The sequence below is a fragment of the Salvelinus fontinalis genome, chromosome 7 (genome assembly GCF_029448725.1).
Source record: "Salvelinus fontinalis isolate EN_2023a chromosome 7, ASM2944872v1, whole genome shotgun sequence".
NCBI classification, from domain to species: Eukaryota; Metazoa; Chordata; class Actinopteri; order Salmoniformes; family Salmonidae; genus Salvelinus; species Salvelinus fontinalis.
This window is the reverse complement of record NC_074671.1, coordinates 57,479,299-57,504,076: the sequence shown is the minus strand read 5'-3', so window position 1 is coordinate 57,504,076 and position 24,778 is coordinate 57,479,299. Positions and strand designations below refer to the sequence as shown.

At 44.4% G+C, this 24,778-nt stretch overlaps 1 protein-coding gene across 1 annotated transcript; it reads right to left on the bottom strand.

The window, feature by feature from the left end:
• Nucleotides 1-1,798: 1,798 nt before the first annotated feature.
• LOC129859829 (gamma-tubulin complex component 3 homolog) lies at nt 1,799-24,592 on the bottom strand. Its single transcript, XM_055929987.1, is given in 22 exon segments — nt 1,799-3,667; nt 3,670-3,760; nt 4,183-4,299; nt 8,114-8,254; nt 8,728-8,859; nt 9,009-9,097; nt 9,223-9,358; nt 9,860-9,928; nt 10,752-10,887; nt 11,003-11,192; nt 11,819-11,927; nt 12,032-12,142; nt 15,634-15,800; nt 15,920-16,052; nt 16,189-16,383; nt 18,361-18,473; nt 19,242-19,396; nt 20,037-20,257; nt 22,323-22,397; nt 22,499-22,566; nt 23,048-23,155; nt 24,335-24,592. Coding segments are annotated over 22 exon segments (2,799 nt in total). The 5' UTR covers nt 24,411-24,592; the 3' UTR covers nt 1,799-3,500.
• Between the last annotated feature and the right edge of the window lie 186 nt (nt 24,593-24,778).

Here is a 24,778-nt window from a genome sequence, read left to right as displayed (position 1 = left end):
AGATGATCACGCCCGCAGGTTCATCACAGGGTCAGTAGGGACCTTCCAGAAAGTAATACAGAGACACAGATCCATTCCCTCAGGGACTTTGACACACCTAACATCTCATATTCAGCCAGAATTCACAGGTCGGGTGTAAACTGTACAAGAACACCACTAAAAGTCTCCTGTATAGCTAGTATATATCATCAACAGAGGATAAAAACCAAAGTGTGGTAAAAGCTAAGGTTGATCTGAGTGTAAACAAACCTCTCTGCTTCAAGATGGCTGCTGCAGGCCAGAACATCACATTTGAAGAACAGCAACAATGACCTAGTTATTTCTGTTTTATTTAGCAGGCGCTCTTATCCAGAGTGACTTACAGGAGCAATTAGGGTGAAGTGCCTTGCTCAATGGCACATCGGCAGATATGTTCACCTAGTCAGCTAGGGGATTCGAACCAGCAACCGTTCGGTTTGTGGCCCAACAGTCTTAATCGCTAGCAGTTACACTTCACACATCAAATGTGAAGCACTGCGGTATACTTCAGTACATGATGCACTGTAATTGTGCACTTCATTTATAGCCTGCACCTACAGGCTACTGAGCTGGGAAGTAGTGCCCTTGTGACATGCAAGGCTGCTTCAGGGACCACACACACTTGCATTCTCTCTGGCTGTGTGATGTGGCTGCTGGCTACACCAGCAGGAGAGTTTGATTCATGTCATATTAAATGGTCTTTCACCCCCCCCTCACTCTGCCTGCCAGTGACTGTAGTGGATCAGAAGATGCATCTATGGATCAGAGCTATAAAGCATTTTATTAAATATACTGATCCTGAGATCAGTTAATTAAGTTTACCACCAGCAACAGACACACAGGCACCAGAACACAGACAACAAACAGGGATACTAATGAAACAAAGTGAGTTAGTGTAAAGAACAAGGACACCATTCATCTCAATGGGGGGGAAATAGTGTCATGGGTCTTGTGACGTGTCCAAATAAAGCCAGGCTGTAGTGAGACATCCACTGACATTGTGACACCTCTCCTACCAAATATATTCTACTTAATAAAGCTGCTCTGTGACTGTCTATTCTACTCCAACACACAGCAAAATGCTTGAGCGCTGACTACGTATCATATTGTGGATAGAAAAGTGAATCCACGGTTTCACAGATCAACATGAGCGATCAATCAACTAAACGTCATTATCTCGCATGTATTGAGCTACACTGCCACCACGTGGTTAAATACTCAAACTCATTCTACTTCAAATATCTCAAGACAGCCCTTGTTGGAAGTGTCTAGCTAGTACAAGTGTAGCTACAACAACTACTGTATACTCCAGTTATCTGTAATAGTGTTTGTTTTCTAACCATGACAGTTGTCTAAACATGATTTACTTACTAGATTCAAACAAGCGGGAATTGACATTGACAAGTCTGAGTCAAGTTCTACCTACATAGAAAACATTATCTGAATTCTGCCCCGTTTATGTCGACTACTTTCCAAGTTTACTAAAATCCCTTCGATGTTAACGATTTAAGTAAACTTACCTGCTATATCGTGGATTTCCACTGTATAACTTCACATGCGTTCTGCTGCGTTCTCTAACTCCAGCACAATGGCCAGGTCACATGCATCCTTCAAACTAATTAGGCCTCAACTCAATGCGTCCAGCAAGAAAAAAAACTCACCGGGAGCGTGATGTATTAAATTAAATTTATTAGAAAATACTTTTTTTTAGACAAAGGCCCTCTTATAGTCTACTTAGAATGCACCCCTGATGCTGACAAAAAAAACGAAGTACAAACTGTTAAAAAACTTGACTTTATTATTAAAGAGATGACAGGATGTTTGTGTCCATGGCATGTCATTTCTATACATCTGTGCTATACAATGGACAGGATTTACAGAGGTCTTCCGGTAGCATCTTCTCTTGGCACGCCCTGATGATAACTTGTGATTGGAAAGAAAGACAGGGGAGCCTGCTTGGAGGGGTTAAAACACTAAAGGGTGCATCTCTAACTCTGGGTGCATCTCAAATGGCACCCTATTATGTATGGTGCCATTTAGGACGCAACCAATAGCTTCATTCCCTCCTTTCCTTCATCTGCTCTGCAGACAGGTGAATGAAAGCAAGTCCTGGTAAGCATCTTCCATGTCGCTTTCAGATCAGTGAAAAGGGAAGGGAGGCGAGGAAGCCACCTCTGACTATTGAGATGCACCCGAATACTACAGTATACTCCATCATAGGAGGGTTTTGAAAGGCTAGTTATGTCACCATACAGTCACCATTCCACTTGTAGCTTCTTCAAGGTTTAATGTCGCAGTATGACAAAAGTATTTTCCCAGGTTTGTCTGAGTGGTCAGGAGAGAAAAGTGCCATAAATTGGGTGCAACACGTTTGACAAATCTGTCTTGTACAATTAAGGAATTGAGCTGGTTCAACATGACAGATTCACATGCAGAACAGCGGCCATAGTCTGCAAGGAGAATCAAGAGAAACCCAGTTAAATAATACAAAACATGAATAAAATCCTAACGTCTGTCCGTCTTTTAGCCTTAGGGGCTGTGGGCATTATTCTTGAATCTCTTTAGAGAGGTGGGTGGGAGCCTGCTGTGTTGGTTCCATAATACAGTTGTTAAACAGCTATAACAGTGTTTATTAACAGTTATAAAACACACCGCAGACTTTAAGACACTGGTATGAAAAACGTCAGTAAGAAAAACGAAACAAAATATTCACAGAACATGTAAACAAACCAATCAAATCAAGACATTCTGTTCATTATCAAATGTACAATATGAAATTCACACGGTGATGGTAGCCTATCAGACACCTCGAAGAGGTGAGGGTGAACACAGCTGGATGCTGGAGGCAGAGTACTAAAACCACAGGCTCTAAAACCACATCTCCCAAGAGGGGACTGTGAAAGAGTGGGAAACGTGGATGTGTGTGTGTATGGTGAATTGAGCGTGTGTGTTTGTTTGTGTGAGTCATTTGCCAATGACATTGGGGGAGGAGGCAGGGTTTCAAAATGTTCTGTTTGTTTATGTCATAGTGAAATTAATCCGAGTTAGCCCTATTTGTCTTGAGGTGTTAAAATGCAGGGCCAAATGGAATCTGTGAAGTCACCACTACATCATTCAAGACAACTGGAAATTCAGAAAAAAACTAGGTCAAATCATGACGTCAGTGATCTTCAGGTCGGAAAGTCGGAGCTCTGGAAAGAGGCCCGACCGAGTTCCCGACTTGGAATTCCGAGTTGGATGACCGTTCAAAACAATTTTTCCCAGTTGGAGCTTGTGTTTTACCGAGTTCCCAGTTGTTTTGAACGCACTGAAGTCGGAGATTTCAGAGTTCCTAGTTGTTTTGAACGCACTGAAGTCGGAGATTTCAGAGTTCCTAGTTGTTGTGAATGCGGCATTATCTCCACCTGGCTCTATTATGATGTCATCGCAACAGATTCTGTCTGGCTCTTTTGTGATGTCATCACAACAGATTCCATCTAGCCCTACTTTGATGTCATCTTCATGTCATATATAAATACTATCAAGGCAGATTCCGTGTGGCTCTCTGTCCCTATGTTGTGACATAGTGGTGTGCGTAAGGTCAGATGTTGGAGGGCCGTCGGCCCCTGGTGGCCCCCAGTGAGGCCCTCAGACGGGGGTCTCTGGCCCGGTAGTGCTCGTTGAAGTCCAGTCTGAAGCTGAGGAAGCGCAGGCTCTCGTCTGGACTAGTCATTATCAGCACCAGGAACTGCTGCACTATGCCCTGAGAAGGAGCACAACCAACCACAGATATTATACACTGAACACTACCACAGACAACCAGACGGTCCTATCCACTGAACACAGACAACCAGACAGTCCTATCCACTGTACACTACCACAGACGGTTCAATCCACTGAACACTACCACAGACAACCAGATGGTCCTATCCACTGAACACTACCACAGACAACCAGTCGGTCCTATCCACTGAACACTACCACAGACGGCCAGACGGTCTTATCCACTGAACACTACCACAGACGGTCCTATCCACTGAACACTACCACAGACAACCAGGCGGTCCTATCCACTGAACACTACCACAGACAACCAGACGGTCCTATCCACTGAACACTACCACAGGCAACCAGACGGTCCTAGTTTAAGCCACTGTAGCAGTGAGAAGAGAGTAAGACCCATACCTGGTAGAAGTGTGTTAGTATCCGCAGCTGAGAGCGCATTTTTGGTATGGTCTCCTGGAACTCTTGGATCCTCCTCTTCTCCTCTGCCTCCTGTTCAGCTGTCACGCCCCACTCACCCTGAAAACACACACACAGACAGGCAACATTAGAGGTGTCAAGTTTCAGAAGGAACTTTGTTGCTGCAGCATCAGTGTGGTATCAAAGTGTGGTACCAGAAACCTTAGACCCACTCCAATTTGCATACCGCCCAAACAGATCCACAGACGATGCAATCTCTATTGCACTCCACACTGCCCTTTCCCACCTGGACAAAAGGAACACCTACGTGAGAATGCTATTCATTGACTACAGCTCAGCGTTCAACACCATAGTGCCCTCAAAGCTCATCACTAAGCTAAGGACCCTGGGACTAAACACCTCCCTCTGCAACTGGATCCTGGACTTCCTGACCGGCTGCCCCCCAGGTGGTAAGGGTAGGTAACAACACATCCGCCACGCTGATCCTCAACACAGGGGCCCCTCAGGGGTGTGTGCTCAGTCCCCTCCTGTACTCCCTGTTCACTCATGACTGCACGGCCAGGCACGACTCCAACACCATCATTAAGTTTGCCGATGACACAACAGTGGTAGGCCTGATCACCGACAACGACGAGACAGCCTATAGGGAAGAGGTCAGAGACCTGGCCGTGTGGTGCCAGGACAACAACCTCTCCCTCAATGTGATCAAGACAAAGGAGATGATTGTGGACCACAGGAAAAGGAGGACCGAGCACGCCCCCATTCTCATCGACGGGGCTGTAGTGGAGCAGGTTGAGAGCTTCAAGTTCCTTGGTGTCCACATCACCAACAAACTAACATGGTCCAAGCACACCAAGACAGTCGTGAAGAGGGCACGACAAAACCTATTCCCCCTCAGGAGACTGAAAAGATTTGGCATGGGTCCTCAGATCCGCAAAAGGTTCTACAGCTGCACCATCGAGAGCATCCTGACTGGTTGCATCACTGCCTGGTATGGCAACTGCTTGGCCTCCGACCGCAAGGCACTACAGAGGGTAGGGCGTACGGCCCAGTACATCACTGGGGCCAAGCTTCCTGCCATCCAGGACCTCTATACCAGGCGGTGTCAGAGGAAGGCCCTAAAAATTCTCCAGCCACCCTAGTCATAGACTGTTCTCTCTGCTACCAGACGGCAAGCGGTACCGGAGCGCAAAGTCTAGGTCCTTTAGAGGCTTCTAAACAGCTTCTACCCCCAAGCCATAAGACTCCTGAACATCTAATCAAATGGCTACCCAGACTATTTGCATTGCCCCCCTCTTTTACACCGCTGCTACTCCCTGTTGCTATCATCTATGCATAGCCACTTTAATAACTCTACCTACATGTACATATTACCTCAACTAACCGGTGCCCCCGCACATTGACTCTGTACCAGTACCCCCCTGTATATAGACTCGTTATTTTACGGCTGCTCTTTAAATTACTTGGTACTTTTATTTCTTATCTGTATTTTTTTTAACTGCATTGTTGGTTAAGGGCTCGTAAGTAAGCATTTCACTGTAAGGTCTACACCTTTTCTATTCGGCACATGTGACTAATAAAATTTGATTTGAAAGAGTAACCAGTGCCATCTCTTCACTTCAGTAAATGACTAACTAACACCCATACTAAACTGTTACAGATTCCCGCTCTATGACCCCAGCATTTCCCCCATAGAGACATGACCTTCAATGTCTTCTCTACTCACATACTTCTCATTCATGTAAACACACTCAACGGCCAATATTTAAAGTTAATATAAAATCCAATATCCCCCATCACTGACCAACAGCTTCTGTCACCCCAAACCCTCTTACCTTGGACCTCAGTCTTATTTACAAGCTATTAAAAGAGAAACTTGGCAAACGCAGAGGCTGTGTTTGTTTTTCTAACACTTAAGAGTTTAATAGTCTGATGCTCAGGGCCTGTTAAATCAATAAAATGACAACACCACCAGCATGGCCAATGGCCATTAAGGAGGGAACTTGAGTTGGCCCCTGGCTGGGTTCCAAACGACTTAAAACAAACAGGACATGGGACTATGTGAAGACTCTACATGGCCCTCCAATTGCACTCTATAATTAAAAGTTATTATAAGTAGTTGAATTGGGCCAGTACACACCGGTACTGAATACCAACACCTCAAATGTTCTACTGCTTGAGTACCGGCACCTCCTATAGAATATTGGCTTTAAAATATTGCAGAGTACCGGAACCTAAATATAAACAGTGCAGCTAGGGCTGTGGCGCTCACGAAACTTCATAAGCCGGTGATTGTCAAGCAAATAACTGCCAGTCTCACAGTAATTGACCGTTAATGAACATTAACACATTTAGTATCTCCTGGCTTCCACACTGACGCAGACCTTTGGAACGTCTACATTTCAAAAAGTCTAATGTAATGTAATACAGCCCACACTTTCACAATAAATCCATTATTTATTTTAGACAGGTCTAAAGAAACATGATATGAAGAAAATGTAGTCTATTTCAGAAGAACAGAATAGCATACTCTGAGTTGTCCTTATGATAGGTCCTGATCTGGCTATGCCATATGGCTGTGGGCTATACTAGTTTAGCAGACAAGATTTGCTTAGAATTCCGTGGCATTATTTTATAGTATGAAGAATACAATTGAACAAAGCTGAATAAAATGTTAATGATACTTTCTCCAAACGATTTGAGGTAGTGCCCACATGCGGCTATTCTGTGTTGAGCAGTGAACAAAGAAACAGGTACTCCTTAATTTAGAGTTATTTATGTACCTTTAGTTGTGATACAAATGTTGGGCTGTATGTTTTGATTTTTTAATATATTCTAAGGCTGCATGATGTGACTAATGATGATTTGAGAAAAGTTGCTTGAAAGGCATGAGCTCTGCTTTGTTTTTTTTGTGCAGGCTGTACACACTTCATCAGTCTCTCATTCACAATTTGACAAGCACTTGATAATGACTCGAATTTCCCGGCGGCATCCCCTTTGTGTGGCCGTAATGCCCCTAAAAAAAGCACATGGCTCTCTTGTCACATGATCTAGTCTTTCTCACAGGCTACAAGTGAAGACAGACACATCGGGGACGCAACTGCGCCCATCCTTATCTAATTCCGAGGTGCATATTGAAGATATTGGAAGAACTGTCCACATTTACTTTTCATCAGCCAACAAGATGAGTAGGCCTAAGGAACAGCAAAAGCACTAGCCTATGTCAATCTATTATCCCCCATAGTACAAAAGTTGACATATTCTATATTTTGTGTGAGAAATAAATATTCCAAACAGTCTGGGACAGTTGTGGGATGCGATAGATCCCAAATTAATACAACCACTCGCATCAAAAAAAACTTTTTTACGCAATGAGGCTGATGCAACCGAATGATGCAATTAAATAGCAAAAATGGAGGACGCGTTTATTTTCATGCCAGCCAGGTAGGCTATACTCCTGTTGTAAATATAAGCTATGTGCTTAATATTAGGAAAGTTAAAAAAAATATATATATATATAGTAGGCCTAGCCAATAGAAAGCTGATGGGATCCTCCTCTTTTTAATAGAAGCCATCACTCTGTTTCTCACGCAATTGCTTAGCCTATAGAAATGTTACGCAACATGAGCTCTCATGAAGTGTTTGATTAGATTTGAATACATTTGCATTAATTTCAGAGTAATTAGAGGGACAATAGAGTGCTAAGTACCAGGCAGTTAGCAAGTCTGGCAGGTTACTAATGAACAGCAGCAGCATCAGAACTTGGAGAAGCCTAGTTACCCTGACTAAACAGTCATGTGGAATTTGACTGCCTTCATGACTCGTGACCGCCGGTGTGGCGGTAATACGGTCACCGTAACAGCCTTAAGTGCTGGCACCCATTTCAGTCCACTTCAAGCCCTGATCCTTCTACCTCAGAATCCCTCTGCTTCTTCCGCTCCTCGTACTGCAGCCGCAGGGTGAGTTCCTCCAGGGCAGAGCGGTACAGAGAGTCCTGGGCACTCTGGAACTCTATGATCTGGTCAAAGATAGCCCTCAGCTGGTTCAACAAGGACTGGAGAGAGGATAGCGGGAGAGAGGGGGGAGAAGGAGAGAAAAACATTTTAGATTAGATTAGAGTTTATTAGTCACATGTACAGGGTCGCAGATGAAATAGCTGGTTACAGGAAAATTCTTAAAGGGATACTTAGAGATTTTGGCAATGAGGCACTTTATCTACTTCCCCAGAGTCAGATGAACTCGCTGATACCATTTGTTAAGTCTCTGCGTGCACTTTGAAGGAAGTTGCTAACTACCGCTAGCGCAATTGCTAACTAGCGTTAGCACAATGACTAAGTCTATGGGTATCTGCTAGCATGCTAGTAGATACCCATAGACTTCCAGTCATTGCGGTAAGACAAGTTAGCATTGGGTCACGAAACTACCTTCAACTTCCTTCATACTGGACACAAAGACATGAAAGTTTATCCACAAGTTCATCTGACTCTGGGGAAAATAGATAAATGAGCATACGTGTGTGCGTCTCACCCTGCTGTTGGTGTCCAGTAGGCAGCGGGAGATGACAGAGTCTAAGAATCCTTCGTGGGCAGCAATGATGTGGTCTAGATCCTGGGCCTTCTCTACCTTGTTCCACAGCTCATCCCAACAACACTCTAGCACCTGTACACACACACACACACAGCCAGAGACCCAGACAGCCAGAGACCCAGACAGACAAGGGAGGGGGGCGAGTGTGAGAGGAGTGAGAGGGAGAGGCTAGGTGAGCCCAGTGGTCTCTAGATAAATGAATGAAAAGTACGGCCCCTGACCTCGAAGGTGATGTAGTACTGCATCTGGTGGATGAAGTGGACCATCTCATTGGCCAGGATGTGGCACTGGTGCAGCACGCCAGACAGCTCTGTAACACAACATCTAACATGTTACCCTGGCTGCCTTATCTACAGCTCTTCGGTACACGACTCCCTCTGCTGGAGGTGAGAGGGAACTACCTGGTTGTGTGTGTGTGTGTGTGTCCGTCCTCACCTGGCATGCTCTTAAGCAGCTTGGCGTTGCACATCTGTCCCTTCCAGATGTCAGTGAGGATGTACTCCATACGCTTGGCACGCCACAGGAAGTTGAACACCCGCAGGTAGTGGCTCATGCACTCCCGCGTGAACACCTGCCACAGCCAGAACCAGCGAGAGAAACAGAAAGCAAGAAGAGAGAGACAAAGGAGACAGAGAGAGAGAAATGAGAGAGAGAGAGAGAGACACACACAAATTAGACAGAGAAAGACAAAGGAGACAGAGTGAAGAGAGAGAGAGACTGCGTGAACACCTGTCACAGGGTAGCACAGCATTTACACATGTTCTCTCGCCACCTCGCAGAACAACACAAAACCAGCCAGCACTTGACTTCATCTAACCTGGTTGACTGGTGGCCTGTGAATGAACATGTATAACAGAGCAGAAAGAAACAACGTTCTGATGATCCAGGTGAGCTTTTATGGATGAATGAAGAGAGAAGAGGAGAAGCTTATTGGATTGTTTGCGAGGGTGTGTGTGTGTGTGTGTGTGTGTGTGTGTGTGTGTGTGTGTGTGTGTGTGTGTGTGTGTGTGGAGCGAGACAAGGCAACACCAGATAGGATGGTATGTGTATGTATGTAAAGTGCTGTGGTTACCGTGGCGATAGGACCCTCTACGTGGTAGTCTAAACTGAAGACATCCCAGCCCGTATCCCCGGGAGACACCTACAGAGGGAGCACAGATGGGTTGATGACCAGGCTTTAGTTCAGAGGGATAACATGGTGCCAAGTTGACAGTTTGAAATTCAATAGGTAACTCTGACACGTGTACATCCAGCATCCAGACATCAACCATCTAGGCTTCAGCTCAGAGGGCTAACAGTCTTGAGCCACGGGTTACCAGGTTGTGTTTCAAAACCGTGACTCAATACCGTGTTAGCCCACTGAGATAAAGCCTATGACAGTAGTTATGGAATGAGCTGTAGCCTATGACAGTAATAATGGTATGAGCTGTAGCCTATGACAGTAATAATGGTATGAGCTGTAGCCTATGACAGTAATAATGGTATGAGCTGTAGCCTATGACAGTAATAATGGTATGAGCTGTAGCCTATGACAGTAATAATGGTATGAGCTGTAGCCTATGACAGTAATAATGGTATGAGCTGTAGCCTATGACAGTAGTAATGGTATGAGCTATAGCCTATGATAGTAGTTATGGTATGAGCTGTAGCCTATGACAGTAATAATGGTATGAGCTGTAGCCTATGACAGTAATAATGGTATGAGCTGTAGCCTATGACAGTAATAATGGTATGAGCTGTAGCCTATGACAGTGGTAATGGTATGAGCTATAGCCTATGACAGTAATAATGGTATGAGCTATAGCCTATGACAGTAATAATGGTATGAGCTATAGCCTATGACAGTAATAATGGTATGAGCTATAGCCTATGACAGTGGTAATGGTATGAGCTATAGCCTATGACAGTGGTAATGGTATGAGCTATAGCCTATGACAGTAATAATGGTATGAGTTGTAGCCTACCTCCAGCAGGCGTACGTCCAGTCTCTTGAGGATCTCAGCGTTGTCATACTGGGCGTTGGTGGCCCTCACGGCTGTCTCCAGGATGCCTGTCAGGTTGTGCTGGTACAGAGTGGTGGCTGGGCGGGCCAGCTCTGGTCTGAAGGGACAAACACTAAGGTCAATATATATGACGTACCGGATGGGGTGGGTGTGTGTATTTGTGCGTACCCCTCTGTCTGTACCCCTGTGTGTGTGTGTGTGTGTGTACTAACTTTAGCAGGTCCATGAGGTGGCGTATGAAGTCTCCCTGGCCCAGCAGCAGGTATCGTCTCATGGCCTGCAGGTGCTCCAGCAGAAGATAGTTCTGGTTGAGGACATTCAGCAGGTACTTGCTGGTTTCAAAGTAGGCTGCATCTATCTTCCCCTGGAACGCACCCTCCAGGTCTGATAACAGCTCTGCAGCTACAGAGAGAGAGTTATTATCTGTGGTCATTATGTGGGTACTGGAGTTGGCACTACATGATGCATATTAAACTCATCTCTCAGCTTGCTAAACTCTGTATCTATAATTCAAGATAGAGTCTGCATCCAAAATAGCACCCTATTCGCTTCATAATGCACTACCTTTGACCGGGGGCTTCATAATGCACTACCTTTAACACTACCTTTAAGGGAATTGGGTGGCATTTGGGACAGACAGGGTAAAAATACAACCCCTCCCCTTCCAATGCCAGTCAGTGTGCAGTCATTCCCCTCAAGGACGAGGCTAAGGAAGGAACTGTAAAACCATTGATCAGCGACGGAGAGCGGAGGGAGATTAAACCCAGTCGATACGACCGTAAGTACCATAACAGTACAACCAGTTCTGATGCCAAACAGATCAATGCAGCTCTGCTCTCACTAGCTACAAACACTACTATGGCAAGACCAAGGCTTCTCTACTCTGTCGAAAGACACTGCCTGCTCAATACACACTCTCTGGAGGTATATTATGTAGAAATGTGTACCAAACACCAAATGCCAGTGTGGTATTAAGCTAGCCCCTTTCACCGTGTGTTGGGGTGTGGGAGAGAGGTCAGAGAGCGTACCATCTTTGGGGGAGTCTGTAGACTTGGAGGCCGGGGTGATTTTCCCTGGTGAGGTTCTGTCATGGCACACCTGATGCAGGAAGTTAATGGACTTTCCAATGAGCAGAACCTACAGAGACAGAAGAGGGAGAGAGAGCGAGCAAAAGTGACATGTGAATGCAAAGTTTGTATTTTTTTACGTTGAGGATAATTGGTGTTCGTGTGTGTGTCTACCTTGCGGGCCTGGTCCATGGTGATGAAGGTGGGTATCATGGACTTCCTCAGTGAGTACTTGTCGTGCCACAGTCTGTCTGTCTTCACCGTGGGGTCAGACGCCACAAAGAACTGCAGGGAGAGGAATCCCCATCACAATCAGACCTTAAAAGACAGGACTCAGCTATATCCGAACAACACAGGAGATTCCTACAACAATGGATACTTATTACAGTAATGGAAAGAAAGTGAATGGTGGTTCCATCTCTCAATCATGATCTTAAATCGTCACTGAGCCAGTGGTTCAACTTGAAAACCAAAATGGATGCCGATAAATAGACATCAGCGTTACAAGGTGAAGACTTCTCTCCTAGGGGGTACAACAAGGGGGATTGAAAAGCCTTTTAGTAAACAAAAAGTATATATCAAGTTTTATTTTCATTTCCGCTCTTCTTGTCATAATGAGTGTTTACAGTCTAACGCCACCTCCCAGCCGCCCCCTGGGCTGACAGAGGTGCCTGTAAGCTTCAGAGCCATCCCCTCATTCCCCTCTGCTGGGAAGGAACAGCTCCATAACTATCACTTATGCTTGCTACAGAGAGGGTCAATACAGGGGGCTTAAATACAGTGTGCCCTTTGAAGCGTTCCCTTCTGAGAATAGCTCGGCAGTTGGTCTTGAAAGCCGCTACAACTCTCCTGTGCTCTGTGCTCGCCCAATCAGCACTTAGTCTCAGGTAGACGGAGTCTGAGAGGGCGATTCAGCAGCAGGTGCATTAGGACTAGATTCACGGCCTTCTACTGTCCTGTAGTTGTGGAGACAGGGAGATGGATGGAGAGCAAGGACAGAGATGGGAGGAGAGAGAGAAGAGAGGGCCATCACTCAGTTCCCCATTACCGTCCTCTCATCCATCCTCATTTGGAAGGCCGCCGTACCCCTCCCCTTTCCCTCCATCTCAGCTCAGAGATTAACCTGTCTGACGTCTGTCTGAGTCCACTTCAGCCTGAGCTCAGCTACTACCATCCGGACTCTGACCTTGACAAACTAATGGAAGTGTGTGTGTATTATATTTAAGCAATAAGGCAAAATGGGGTGTGGTATATAACCAAAATACCATGGCTACGGGCTGTTCTTACGCACAACGCATTGCAGCATGCCTGGACACAGCCCCTTAGCTGTGCCTTATTGCTATTTTAATCTGGTTACCAACGTAATTAGAGCAGTAAAAATAAATGTAAAAGCTGTCATCAAGGCCACCCTAGTTTAAGAAACAGATGCCTTACAAGTCCTCAACTGGCAGCTTCATTAAATAGTACCCGCAAAACCCCAGTCTCAACGTCAACAATGAAGAGGCGACTCCGGGATGCTGGCCTTCTAGGCAGAGTTCCTCTGTCCAGTGTCTGTGTTCTTTTGCCAATCTTAATAAAAAAAATGTATTGGCCAGTCAGATGTGGCTTTTTCTTTGCAACTCTGCCTAGAAGGCCAGCATCCCGGAGTCACCTCTTCACTGTTGACGTTGAGACTGGTGTTTTGTAGCCTGTAATCGAACCCACAAATGCTGATGCTCCAGATACTCAACTAGTCTAAAGAAGGCCAGTTTTATTGCTTCTTTAAATCAGAACAACAGTTTTCAGCTGTGCTAACATAATTGCAAAAGGGTTTTCTAATGATCAATTAGCCTTTAAAATGATAAACTTGGATTTTATAACACAACGTGCCATTGGAACACAGGAGTGATGGTTGCTGATAATGGGCCTATGTACGCCCATGTAGATATTCCATTAAAAATCAGCCATTTCCAGCTACAATAATCATTTACAATTTTAACAATGTCTACACTGTATTTATGATCATTTTCATATATATATATATATATATATATACACATACATACACACACACACACACACACACACACACTTGAAGTCGGAAGTTTACATACACCTTAGCGAAATACATATAAACTGAGTTTCACAATTCCTGACATTTAATCCTAGTAAAATTCCCTGTCTTAGGTCAGTTAGGATCAGCACTTTATTTTAAGAATGTGAAATGTCAGAATAATAGTAGAGAGAATTATTTATTTCTTTCATCACATTCCCAGTGAGTCAGGAGTTTACATACACTCAATATCAGTATACTCAATATCAGTATTTGGTACCATTGCCTTTAAATTGTTTAACTTGGGTCAAACGTTTCAGGTAGCCTTCCACAAGCTTCCCACAATAAGTTGGGTGAATTTTGGCACATTACTCCTGACAGAGCTGGTGTAACTGAGTCAGGTTTGTAGGCCTCCTTGCTGGCACACGCTTTTTCAGTTCTGCCCACAAATGTTCTATAGGATTGAGGTCAGGGCTTTGTGATGGCCACTCCAATACCTTGACTTCCTTAGGCCATTTTGCCACAACTTTGGAAGTTTGCTTGGGGTCATTGTCCATTTGGAAGACCCATTTGCGACCAAGCTTTAACTTCCTGACTGATGCCTTGCGATGTTGCTTCAATATATCCACATCATTTTCCTCCCTCATGATGCCATTTATTTTGTGAAGTACACCAGTCCCTCCTGCAGCAAAGCAACCCCACAACATGATGCTGCCACCCCCGTGCCTTACGGTTGAGATGGTGTTGCAAGCCTCCTCCCTTCTTCCTCCAAACATAATGATGGTCATTATGGCATAACAGTTCTATTTTTGTTTCACCAGACAAGAGGACATTTCTCCAAAAAAGTACAATCTTTGTCCCCATGTGCAGTTGCAAACCGTAGTCTAGCTTTTTTATGGCGGTTTTGGAGCAGTGGCTTCTTCCTTGCTGAGCAGCCTTTCAGGTTATGTTGATATAGGACTAGTTTTACTGTGGATATAGATATTTTTGTACCTGTTTCCTCCAGCATCTTCACAAGGTCGTTTGCTGTTGTTCTGGGATTGATTTGCACTTTTCGCACCAAAGTGCGTTCATCTCTAGGAGACAGAACACGTCTCCTTCCTGAGCGGTATGACGGCTGTGTGGTCCCATGGTGTTTATAGTTGCATACTATTGTTTGTACAGATGAACGTGGTACCTTCAGGCGTTTGGAAATTGCTCCCACGGATGAACCACACTTGTGGAGGTCTACAATTTTTTTTCTGAGGTCTTGGCTGATTTCTTTTGATTTTCCCATGATGTCAAGCAAAGAGGCACTGAGTTTGAAGGTAGGCCTTGAAATACATCCACATGTACACCTCCAATTGGCTCAAATGATGTCAATTAGCCTATCAGAAGCATTTAAAGCCATTACATTTTCTGATGTTTTCCAAGCTGTTTAAAGGCACAGTCAACTTAGTGTATGTAAACTTCTGACCCACTGGAATTGTGATGCAGTGAATTATAAGTGAAATAATCTGTCTGTAAACAATTGTTGGAAAAATGACTTGTGTCATGCACAAAGTAGATGTCCTAACCGATGTGCCAAAACTATAGTTTGTTAACAAGAAATTTGTGGAGTGGTTGAAAAACGAGTATTAATGACTCCAACCTAAGCGCATGTAAACTTTCGACTTCAAATGTATGTATGTATATATATATGTATATGGCGTGTGTATAATATATATGGTGTGTATATTAAATATATGGTGTGTGTGCGCGTCACCTCATGGTAAGTGTCCTCCAGCTCTCCATCGTAGATCCAGCGGTAGAGGAAGTTGAGGATGGGATGTGACACCAGGCTGAGGATGTGCTGCACCAGAGCTCTCATCTGAGGGTCCCCTGTCTTCCCATAGGCATGGACCGCTGACGCCAATTCACCTCCCTTCCTCCCTACACACACAACATTTCAACCACACACTTGAACCACACACACTATTTAAATGGATACTTTGATGGTACCAAATCAGCAGGCGCCACACACACACACACACACACACACACAGCTCTACCTTGGCAGAAGTCAACGAGGGCAGCCAGGGTTTTGAGGCGGACTTTAGGGTCGTAGGTCCAGACTAGGAGACGTCTGAGGGTCAGACTGCACTCCACTCCCAGGTTCACTCCCTGGTCATCCTCCACCTGCAACTGTCAAACACACCTTTACATGTCCTGTAGCCTACATGGGGTTTTTCCTCTTGAAGGGCTAAGAACAAAGTTCATTCACTTGAATAATGAATAAGGCGGTACAGTGTTGAGAGGTAGAGAAAGGTGTGTGTCTTACCTGTGAGTGCAGCACTGCCAGAAGTCTGTAGTATTCCTTCAGTTCCTGATGCAGGGAGGCACAGAAGCTCTGTCCCACCAGGCCAAAGGCTCGGTCCAGACTGCGCGAGTCAGTGTACTTCCTGATCTTGTTGTGGAGCCAGCCCAGCTCAGCCAATCGGCTACTGGTGTCCCTCAGAGACTTACAGAGCACCACCTAGGGACACACTGGAGAAGTTACGACAGGAGAATGCACACACAGGCACACCCAGGCACAAAATACAGGGAATACTGTGAATATCTGTCAAAGTAACCCATTTAATCTGTGAAGGGGTTGCCAGGTTGGTAGTTAATTATCCCCGTGTGTACCATCTGTCCTGTATGGCTCCCCACAGACACCAGACACTCACAATCGGAAAACGGGCCTCTCCTGCTGCCAGGTTACCATTCAGTCACTACACACATGTACGCCACAACCCCCCATGACTACAGCAACACCAAAGGAACAGCAGCTCCGCTCTTCAGCCCAGAATCATGAATAGGAACACAGCCGCCGTATTATTACAGAGCCCTTTGCCAGTTGGAGGACCATTCCAATTCAAGGTTCATCCCTTTCACACCACTTGGTTCAGAATTAATTTCACTTTTTTTAAATGGTAGTCAGAGTGGCCCTTGTTTCACAGATTGAAGACATTCGCCAAGAAGCCCGGAGCCCAAACTGTCTGCAGTGTCTCTCTGCTGACGGAGTCGTCTTATGAGGACGAGGTGTTGATACTCACCTTCTCTACTTTAGACAGAATAATAAAACATGATTGTCTCTAGTAATGTTCCATTTCTGCATTCTGTTCTAATTATTCCGGAAACCGTGTTAGATTGAATAGGGCTTATAGCGTAAATGATGACTTCAAAAAGACCCCAGGAAACACCCTTGATGGCTAGATTTGGCTCCAGTGTTCTCGTCCGATACAGTGCTCCTAGGCCAGCGCATTGACAGCAGGCTATATATATAGAACGCTGAGAAGATGTATAGCTGAAACAGGTCGACTGTAATTTGTAGGAATATAAGGGAGGGAGGAAGGGAGGAAAGTTGTAATGAATCCTTGATGGATGATAGAGGGACGCCATCGATGTGGCTCCTAACCAAAGAGCCAACTATTGATCTGTCGAGCTTTTTACCCCTTTTAGATACAGATCATCAGCCTTGATGTCAGCAGCACTACAGCTGAATCTGAAAAACGCTGTCGGTCGGCCGGCTCTACAACAGCCATGATGTCAGGGAGTCAGCTAGCGATGAAACAGGGTCGTCTGTCAATAACTGGTCTAGCTAGTATGGATGGAAGTACGGCGCTGTCTACATTAAATATTTTAGTCATTTAGCAAGACGCTCTTATCCAGAGAGACTTACAGGAGCAATTAGGGTTAAGTGCCTTGCTCAAGGGCACAGACAGATTTTTCACCTAGTCAGCTTGGGGATTCAAACCAGAGACTTCCGGTTTCTGGCCCAACGCTCTTAACTGCTAGCCTCCCTGCCATGGTGCGTCTAAACACAACATGTTGACTAACTCTAACACATACGCAGTGTACAAAACATTAGGAATACCTGCTCTTTCCATCACTTGTTAAATCCACTTCAATCAGTGTAGATGAAGGGGAGGAGACAGGTTAAAGAAGGATTTTTAAGCCTTGAGACATGGATTGTGTATGTGTGCCATTCAGAGGGTGAATGCGCCAGACAAAAGACTTAAGTGCCTTTGAACGGGGGTGGGGGGTATGGTAGTAGGTATCAGGCACACTAGTTTGAGTGTGTCAAGAAGTGCAACGCTGCTGGGTTTTTCACACTCAACAGTTTCTCGTGTGTATCAAGAAGGGTCCAAAGGACATCCAGCCAACTTGACAACTGTGGGAAGTATTGGAGTCAACATGGGCCAGCATCCCTGTGGAACGCTTTTGACACTTTGTAGTCTATGCCCTGATGAATTGAGGCTGTTATGAGGGCAAAAATGGGGTGCAACTCAATATTAGGAAGGTGTTTCTAATGTTTAGTACACTCAGTGAAAGGTCAAATAGCTTAAGAAGTTGGTCATCAGTGTTTGCATTCGTCAGGGAAATATTTCAGGAACAAGGGGCACAAACTGAAATACCAAAGACACCTTGGCATGGACATTGTTCACGTATGACCGAATGTTCAAGTCACCTTGGAGTCGATCTTGTAGCAGTTGTCTGTGTTGCTCATCTTAATGAACTTGCCGTCGATCCCCTGGAAGACATACAGGATGTCTCGGACCAGCGCAGCCTCACCAACCTCCGCTGGAGAGAAGAAGAAGAACGAGGGATTCAGAAAAACAACAACAAGAAATAGGACAACATTAACGAAAGACAGAAATGTTACAGTACCAGTTCAAAAAGTTTGGACATCTACTCATTCAATTGTTTTTCTTAATATTTTACTATTTTCTATATTGTAGAATAACAGTGAATATGTCAAAACTATGAATGAACACATATGGAATCATGTAGTAAGCAAAAAAGTGTTAAACAAATATAACATATATTTTGATTTGTTTAACACTTTTTTGCTCACTACATGATTCCATATGTGTTATTTCATATTTTTGATGTCTTCACTATTATTCTACAACGTAGAAAATAGTACAAATAAAGAAAAACCCTGGAATGAGTAGGTGCTGTATCTCTGTGTATATCTATTAAAGTCAGGCCCCAACCCTGTCAGAGGAGCACCAAGACTAATTAAATACCGGGAGAGCAACTAAACGGTTTATGAAATGAGCCAATTATGTGAGGTGGTTCTTACTGCAGAACAGGAACATTTCATTGCAGACTTGGTCAATTTCCCTCCAAACTAATCTCTTTCTGTTTAATATTGAGTATTCAGTTTGCAGAGCCACTGTGCAGAAAACAATGTCTCATTTACCATTACATGCCCCCTGCCCAACTTCTGCCTACGTTACAAAATTTCCTCCAACCGTGAAGCATGTCCCAACAACGCCATGTAGTTTCATACACAAAAAGTAGGCCTATACATCCCAACAATGTCTGTCCCCACCCCCAACTCACCAGTGAGGTCCCCGTCATGGCGTGGCCTGGGAGCCCGGGTGGACAGGGGTGGGGGGCCGAGCGGGGCCCGTGAGGTAGGTGCCAGGGCGGAGGTGTTGGGGAGGGCCCACGCCAGCCGAGAGCCCAGCTGCTGCCCTGCTGTCTGGGGTGGGTGTCTGGAGAGTGCACACACAGAAATGTTTAATGGATCATTTTGTATGTTTACATCCGTGTAACTATAGACATTTTTTCTCCCCCTCGACATACATAACTCTTCCCCTATACATGTTGGTTCTCCTAATGCAAACTGTCTTGTAGGACCATTACCATTAATAGCCTGTTAATGAGGGACTCTTGCCTTTCAACAGCAGAGAATGGCTTTAGAGTCACACCACCGTAGCGATGCCTAAGCTCCAAATGACTTTTATAGTGTTGATGATGATCCACTCAACCACCCACTAATCAGATACTTACCCTGGCACTAGACGAGTATAGCCAGACTAATTATACACAAGTGCTGGTGGGGTTGTGGAGAAAGACATGCATAATTGATGCTCACAACGGAATGGAAATATCCTGCTACAACAAATGGCTACAAAGAAAACTGTATTTTTTAAAACATGTCCTACTAATTTAAGACCCCTTCATATTCTGAAGGTTCAGTGGTTATGCAGGTGTGGTGCTGAGCTACAACAAACGCATGCACTCCCTGTGAGTCCACAGGAACAAGACTGGAGAAAGTCTAGAGTCATGTACGACTGACTATGGAGTCCTGGGTGCTGACCGGACAAACAGGGTTCCATCAATAGGTCTTACCCGGCCAGCAGGGGCTGAGGGGTGGGTGTGGGCCCGTTGAGGGAGTACACCCCCAGGCTGCTGATGCCACTGGTGCCCATGCTGGTGGAGATCTGGACGCCCCCGGGCCCCGAGCGCTCGGGGTAGCTGAGGGGCAGGCTCCCGGGCCGAGTGCAGTAGAACGGGGTGGAGTGGGCGTCCCGGGGGAGGGCCTGGGCAAACAGCGCCCCATAGCTGCCAACCTGGGAATGACACATGCTATCAATAAATCAATGATGTATCAATTAAATAATCAAATGTGGAAAAATATGGAACATTTAATAGAATAGCTATTTCTGCTATTAACGGAGTTCTACAGAACTAACTTGGCCACGATAGAATTACTGTTTGTGATGATGTAGTCTGGAGGATTATAATGCTTTCATTTTCTGTATCTACAGTACCAGTCAAAAGTTTGGACACACAAAGGTTTATCTTTATTTCTACTATTTCCAACATTGTAGAAAAATAGTGAAGACATCGAAACTATGAAAAAACACATATGGAATCATGTAGTAACCAAAAAAAGTGTTAAATTAATCAAAATATATTTTATAATTTGAGATTCTTCAGCCATCCTTTGCCTTGATGACAGCTTTGCACACTCTTGGCATCTCTCAACCAGCTTCATGAGGTAGTCACCTGGAATGCATTTCAATTAACAGGTGTGCCTCGTTAAAAGTTCATTTGTGGAATTTCTTTCCTTCTTAATGAGTTTGAGACAATCAGTTGTGTTGTGACAAGGTAGGGGTGGTATATAGAAAATAGCCCTATTTGGTAAAAGACCAAGTCCATATTATGGCAAGAACAGCTCAAATAAGCAAAGAGAAACGACAGTCCGTCATTACTTTAAGACATGAAGGTCAGTCAATACGGAAAATTCCAAGAACTTTGAAAGTTTCTTCAAGCGCAGTCGCAAAAACCATCAAGCGCTATGATGAAACTGGCCCTCATGAGGACCACCATAGGAAAGGAAGACCCTGAGTTACCTCTGCTGCAGATGATAAGCTCATTAGAGTTACCAGCCTCAAAAATTGCAGCCCAAATATATGCTTCACAGAGTTCAAGTAACAGACAGATCTCAACAACTGTTTAGCGTGATTCAGGCCTTCATGGTCGAATTGCTGCAAAGAAGCCACTACTAAAGGAGACCAATAAGAAGAAGAGACTTGCTTGGGCCAAGAAACACGAGCAATGGACATTAGCCCGGTGGAAATCTGTCCTTTGGTCTGTTGAGTCCAAATTGGAGATGTTGGATTACAACCGCCGTTTCTATGTGAGAGTAGGTGAACGGACGATCTCCGAATGTGTGGTTCCCACCGTGAAGCATGGAGGAGGTGGTGTGATGGTGTGGGGGTGCTTTGCTGGTGACACTGTCAAATCAAATCAAGTTTATTTTATATAGCCCTTCATACATCAGCTAATATCTCTAAGTGCTGTACAGAAACCCAGCCTAAAACCCCAAACAGCAAGCAATGAAGGTGTAGAAGCACGGTGGCTAGGAAAAACTCCCTAGAAAGGCCAAAACCTAGGAAGAAACCTAGAGAGGAACCAGGCTATGAGGGGTGGCCAGTCCTCTTCTGGCTAGGCACACTTAACCAGCATGGCTACCACAGCATTATGCAGTGATACGCCATCGTATCTGGTTTGTACTTAGTGGGACAATCATTTATTTTTCAACAGGACAATGACCCAACACACCACCACGCTGTGTAAGGGCTATTTGAACAACAAGGAGAGTGATGGAGTGCTGCATCAGATGACCTAGCCTCCACAATCACTCAATCTCTACCCAATTGAGATGGTTTTGGATGAGTTGGACCGCAGATTGAAGGAAAAGCAGCCAACAAGTGCTCAGCATATGTGGGAACTCCAACAAAACTGTTGGAAAAGCATTCCAGGTGAAGCTGGTTGAGAGAATGCCAAGAGTACAAAGCGGTCATCAAAGCAAATGGTGGCTATTTTGCAGAATCTAAAATATATTTTGATTTGTTTAACACTTTTTTGAATAATACATGAAGTCATGTGTGTTATTTCATAGTTCTGATGTCTTCACTATTATTCTACAATGTAGAACATAGTAAAAATAAACAAAAATGGAATAAGTAGCTGTGTCCAAACTTTTGACTTGTACTCTATATATAGTTAGTGTGTGTGTGTGTGTGTGTGTGTGTGTGTGTGTGTGTGTGTGTGTGTGTGTGTGTGTGTGTGTGTGTGTGTGTGTGTGTGTGTGTGTGTGTGTGTGTGTGTAATGACAAGTATACCCACCCTGGACGGTTTCCTGGGGTCCTCACAGAGACTGAGCAGCAGGTATAAGACGGACCACCTGTGTTTCAGCACCCCCTGTTAATGGAAAGCAAAACACACAGATTCTCAATTGGTTCTCCTTTCAAAGCCAATACAAGTATGCATATGCACCAGGGTATTTGGAACAGAAGACTGACCTGAGTCTGCAGCTTTCTGTGGAGCTCAGAGAACAGGGCTGCGTCACTCTCTCTCCTCTGCTTCAGCACTGGAGAACCAAAGGACAAGACAAACAGAATCAGACCCCTAAATAAACAGACATAGACCAATTTCAAAAACACAAGTTGATTAAAAGGGGCTCAACTCCACTCCGAACAAGGGTAAGTGCTGTTTTTTTCAAACTTTACTATGCTTAGCGATCAATAAGATGGTCATTAGTGGCCTTACTCCGACTACAAACAAAATGTATTGAGATTTACTATTATGGAGACTCTTAACAACCGTATTTCTTTATTGTCAAATGTACCTTTAACACGAGACAGAAACTCTCTACTGGGAAAACAACAACAAAAGACCACATTAATAAAGGATGCATGTTTGCAAAGGTAACAGAGAAAGTGCAAACCAGTGATGTGCAGATGCCACTTTCGACTGTCGAGATGGACCCTCAAAGAGGATTCACTCAGCAAACCTGTCCAGTTTAGGTCACTCACATTATTGTCTCTAATAATAGGTCATAGGTCACTCACGTTCTTTTTTGATCTTCTCTGACACTAGGAACTCATCCCTCTCAATGGTGGGAGCATAGTTACTCCCGACGACTCTCACAGCATACTGGAACTGGTGGGCTACTTCAGCTGAAATGTGAAATAGGGTTGAGTTGAAGTACTGAGCACGGAATATCGGCTTTTCATAAACCATATGGCACTACTAGTGAATTAATCTTTCAGACTGGTTCAAATCTTACAGATGCAAAACGTTTCCCCTAAATCAGTAGCTAGCTCCCAATCTTACACTTTCCATTAGTCACAAAACGTGGCGAAACATGCCTTCAAATTGTGCAGGCAATACCACTACATTTACATAGAAAAATACCCGAAATGTCCCTTGTCTGTCACCAATGTTTCAAATATATATATTTGAACTTACTCTGCCGATTGTCTATGGTTTTGGTACCTGAGACAAAATATCCACAGGAAAGTAATATTAAATGACTTCAAAGCGCGGGTCTGTGTGTGTGGCAATCAAGATGTGTTTGCTCATGATCAAAGGCACGTGCACAAGACGGTAAGTACATGCATACTAACAGGTGTTTACATGGTTTTGAGCATGTGCCAGGTGATACAATTTTTAAACTTCAGTACCTGCGCTCTAAAAAGTCGGGTAAACAATACTTTCGGGTGAATATTTTGTCTCATATTTCGAGCAGCTGATAGACTAACTGCACAGACAACCGGTATAGTAAGTTGAAACGTAATTGTATTCAACATTCTGGCTTGTAAGGAAAATGTCCACGATTGTGCAGTGCTTTGTTTCAGACTGTATATCAAGAATTGGTATCAAAGTCAGATTTATTAGGCACACTTTCTGGCAGCCTGGCTAACTTACTTGAACAAGGCGTGGTTGTACTGTTGTCAACCGTATCTGCAGCTACCTATATCTAGTTATGACACACTTTTGGTAGTTAGCTAGCTAGCTAAAGCCTTGGATGTAGCCATCACCTAAATACAAATAAGGGTCGAGCTAACGTTAGTTAACTAGATGGCTAGCTAGCTGGGGTCCATACATAGCCTACCATCTGTGACTTGGCTGGCTAGGTGTACAGTTACTAGCTAGCCTAAGCTAACTAGCATTGGCTATTACACAAACTTGACTTAACTAAAAACGTAGTTAGCTACTGTAGCTAGATGGCGCGCTGAACGTTGGTATCCAACTGTTATATCAGCATCACTGTTAATGTTAGCTAGCTAGCAACAGACCAGGCTAGCTGCACATAACCGCGCCTGGGCAATCTAACTAGCTAGCATCATAGCTACCTTCGCTCTTCCCAGTGATCCTGCAGCAGAGACTTTGAAGGAGGACGTTGGGGGACTTTTGATCTAGGGCAGCCATTGCGTTGCAGTCTTTTATTTTCCTTATCAGACACCAGCGATACTACTGGATGCAGTTGTACCCACTACGATTGTTCTTGCTTTGGGTTTCCACTCTCAGTAACAGCCATTTTAACGGAACCCGCCGAAAGCGTCCTGACTGGAGGCGTTGCTAGCAAGAAGAGATGGGGAAAATAAAGGAAAATATTACCCTCCAAAACAAGGCAATGGCGCTAAAGGTTCCCATCTCAGTTGTTCCTAGCCTTCGCCACATGCTTATGGTGGTCAAATTGTAAGCTAAGTAGATAGCTAGTTGACTGTTCATTTTGAAATACATTTTCAATGTTAATTTAAAATTATTTTATTGGAATTAATTGCAATGAAGTACAG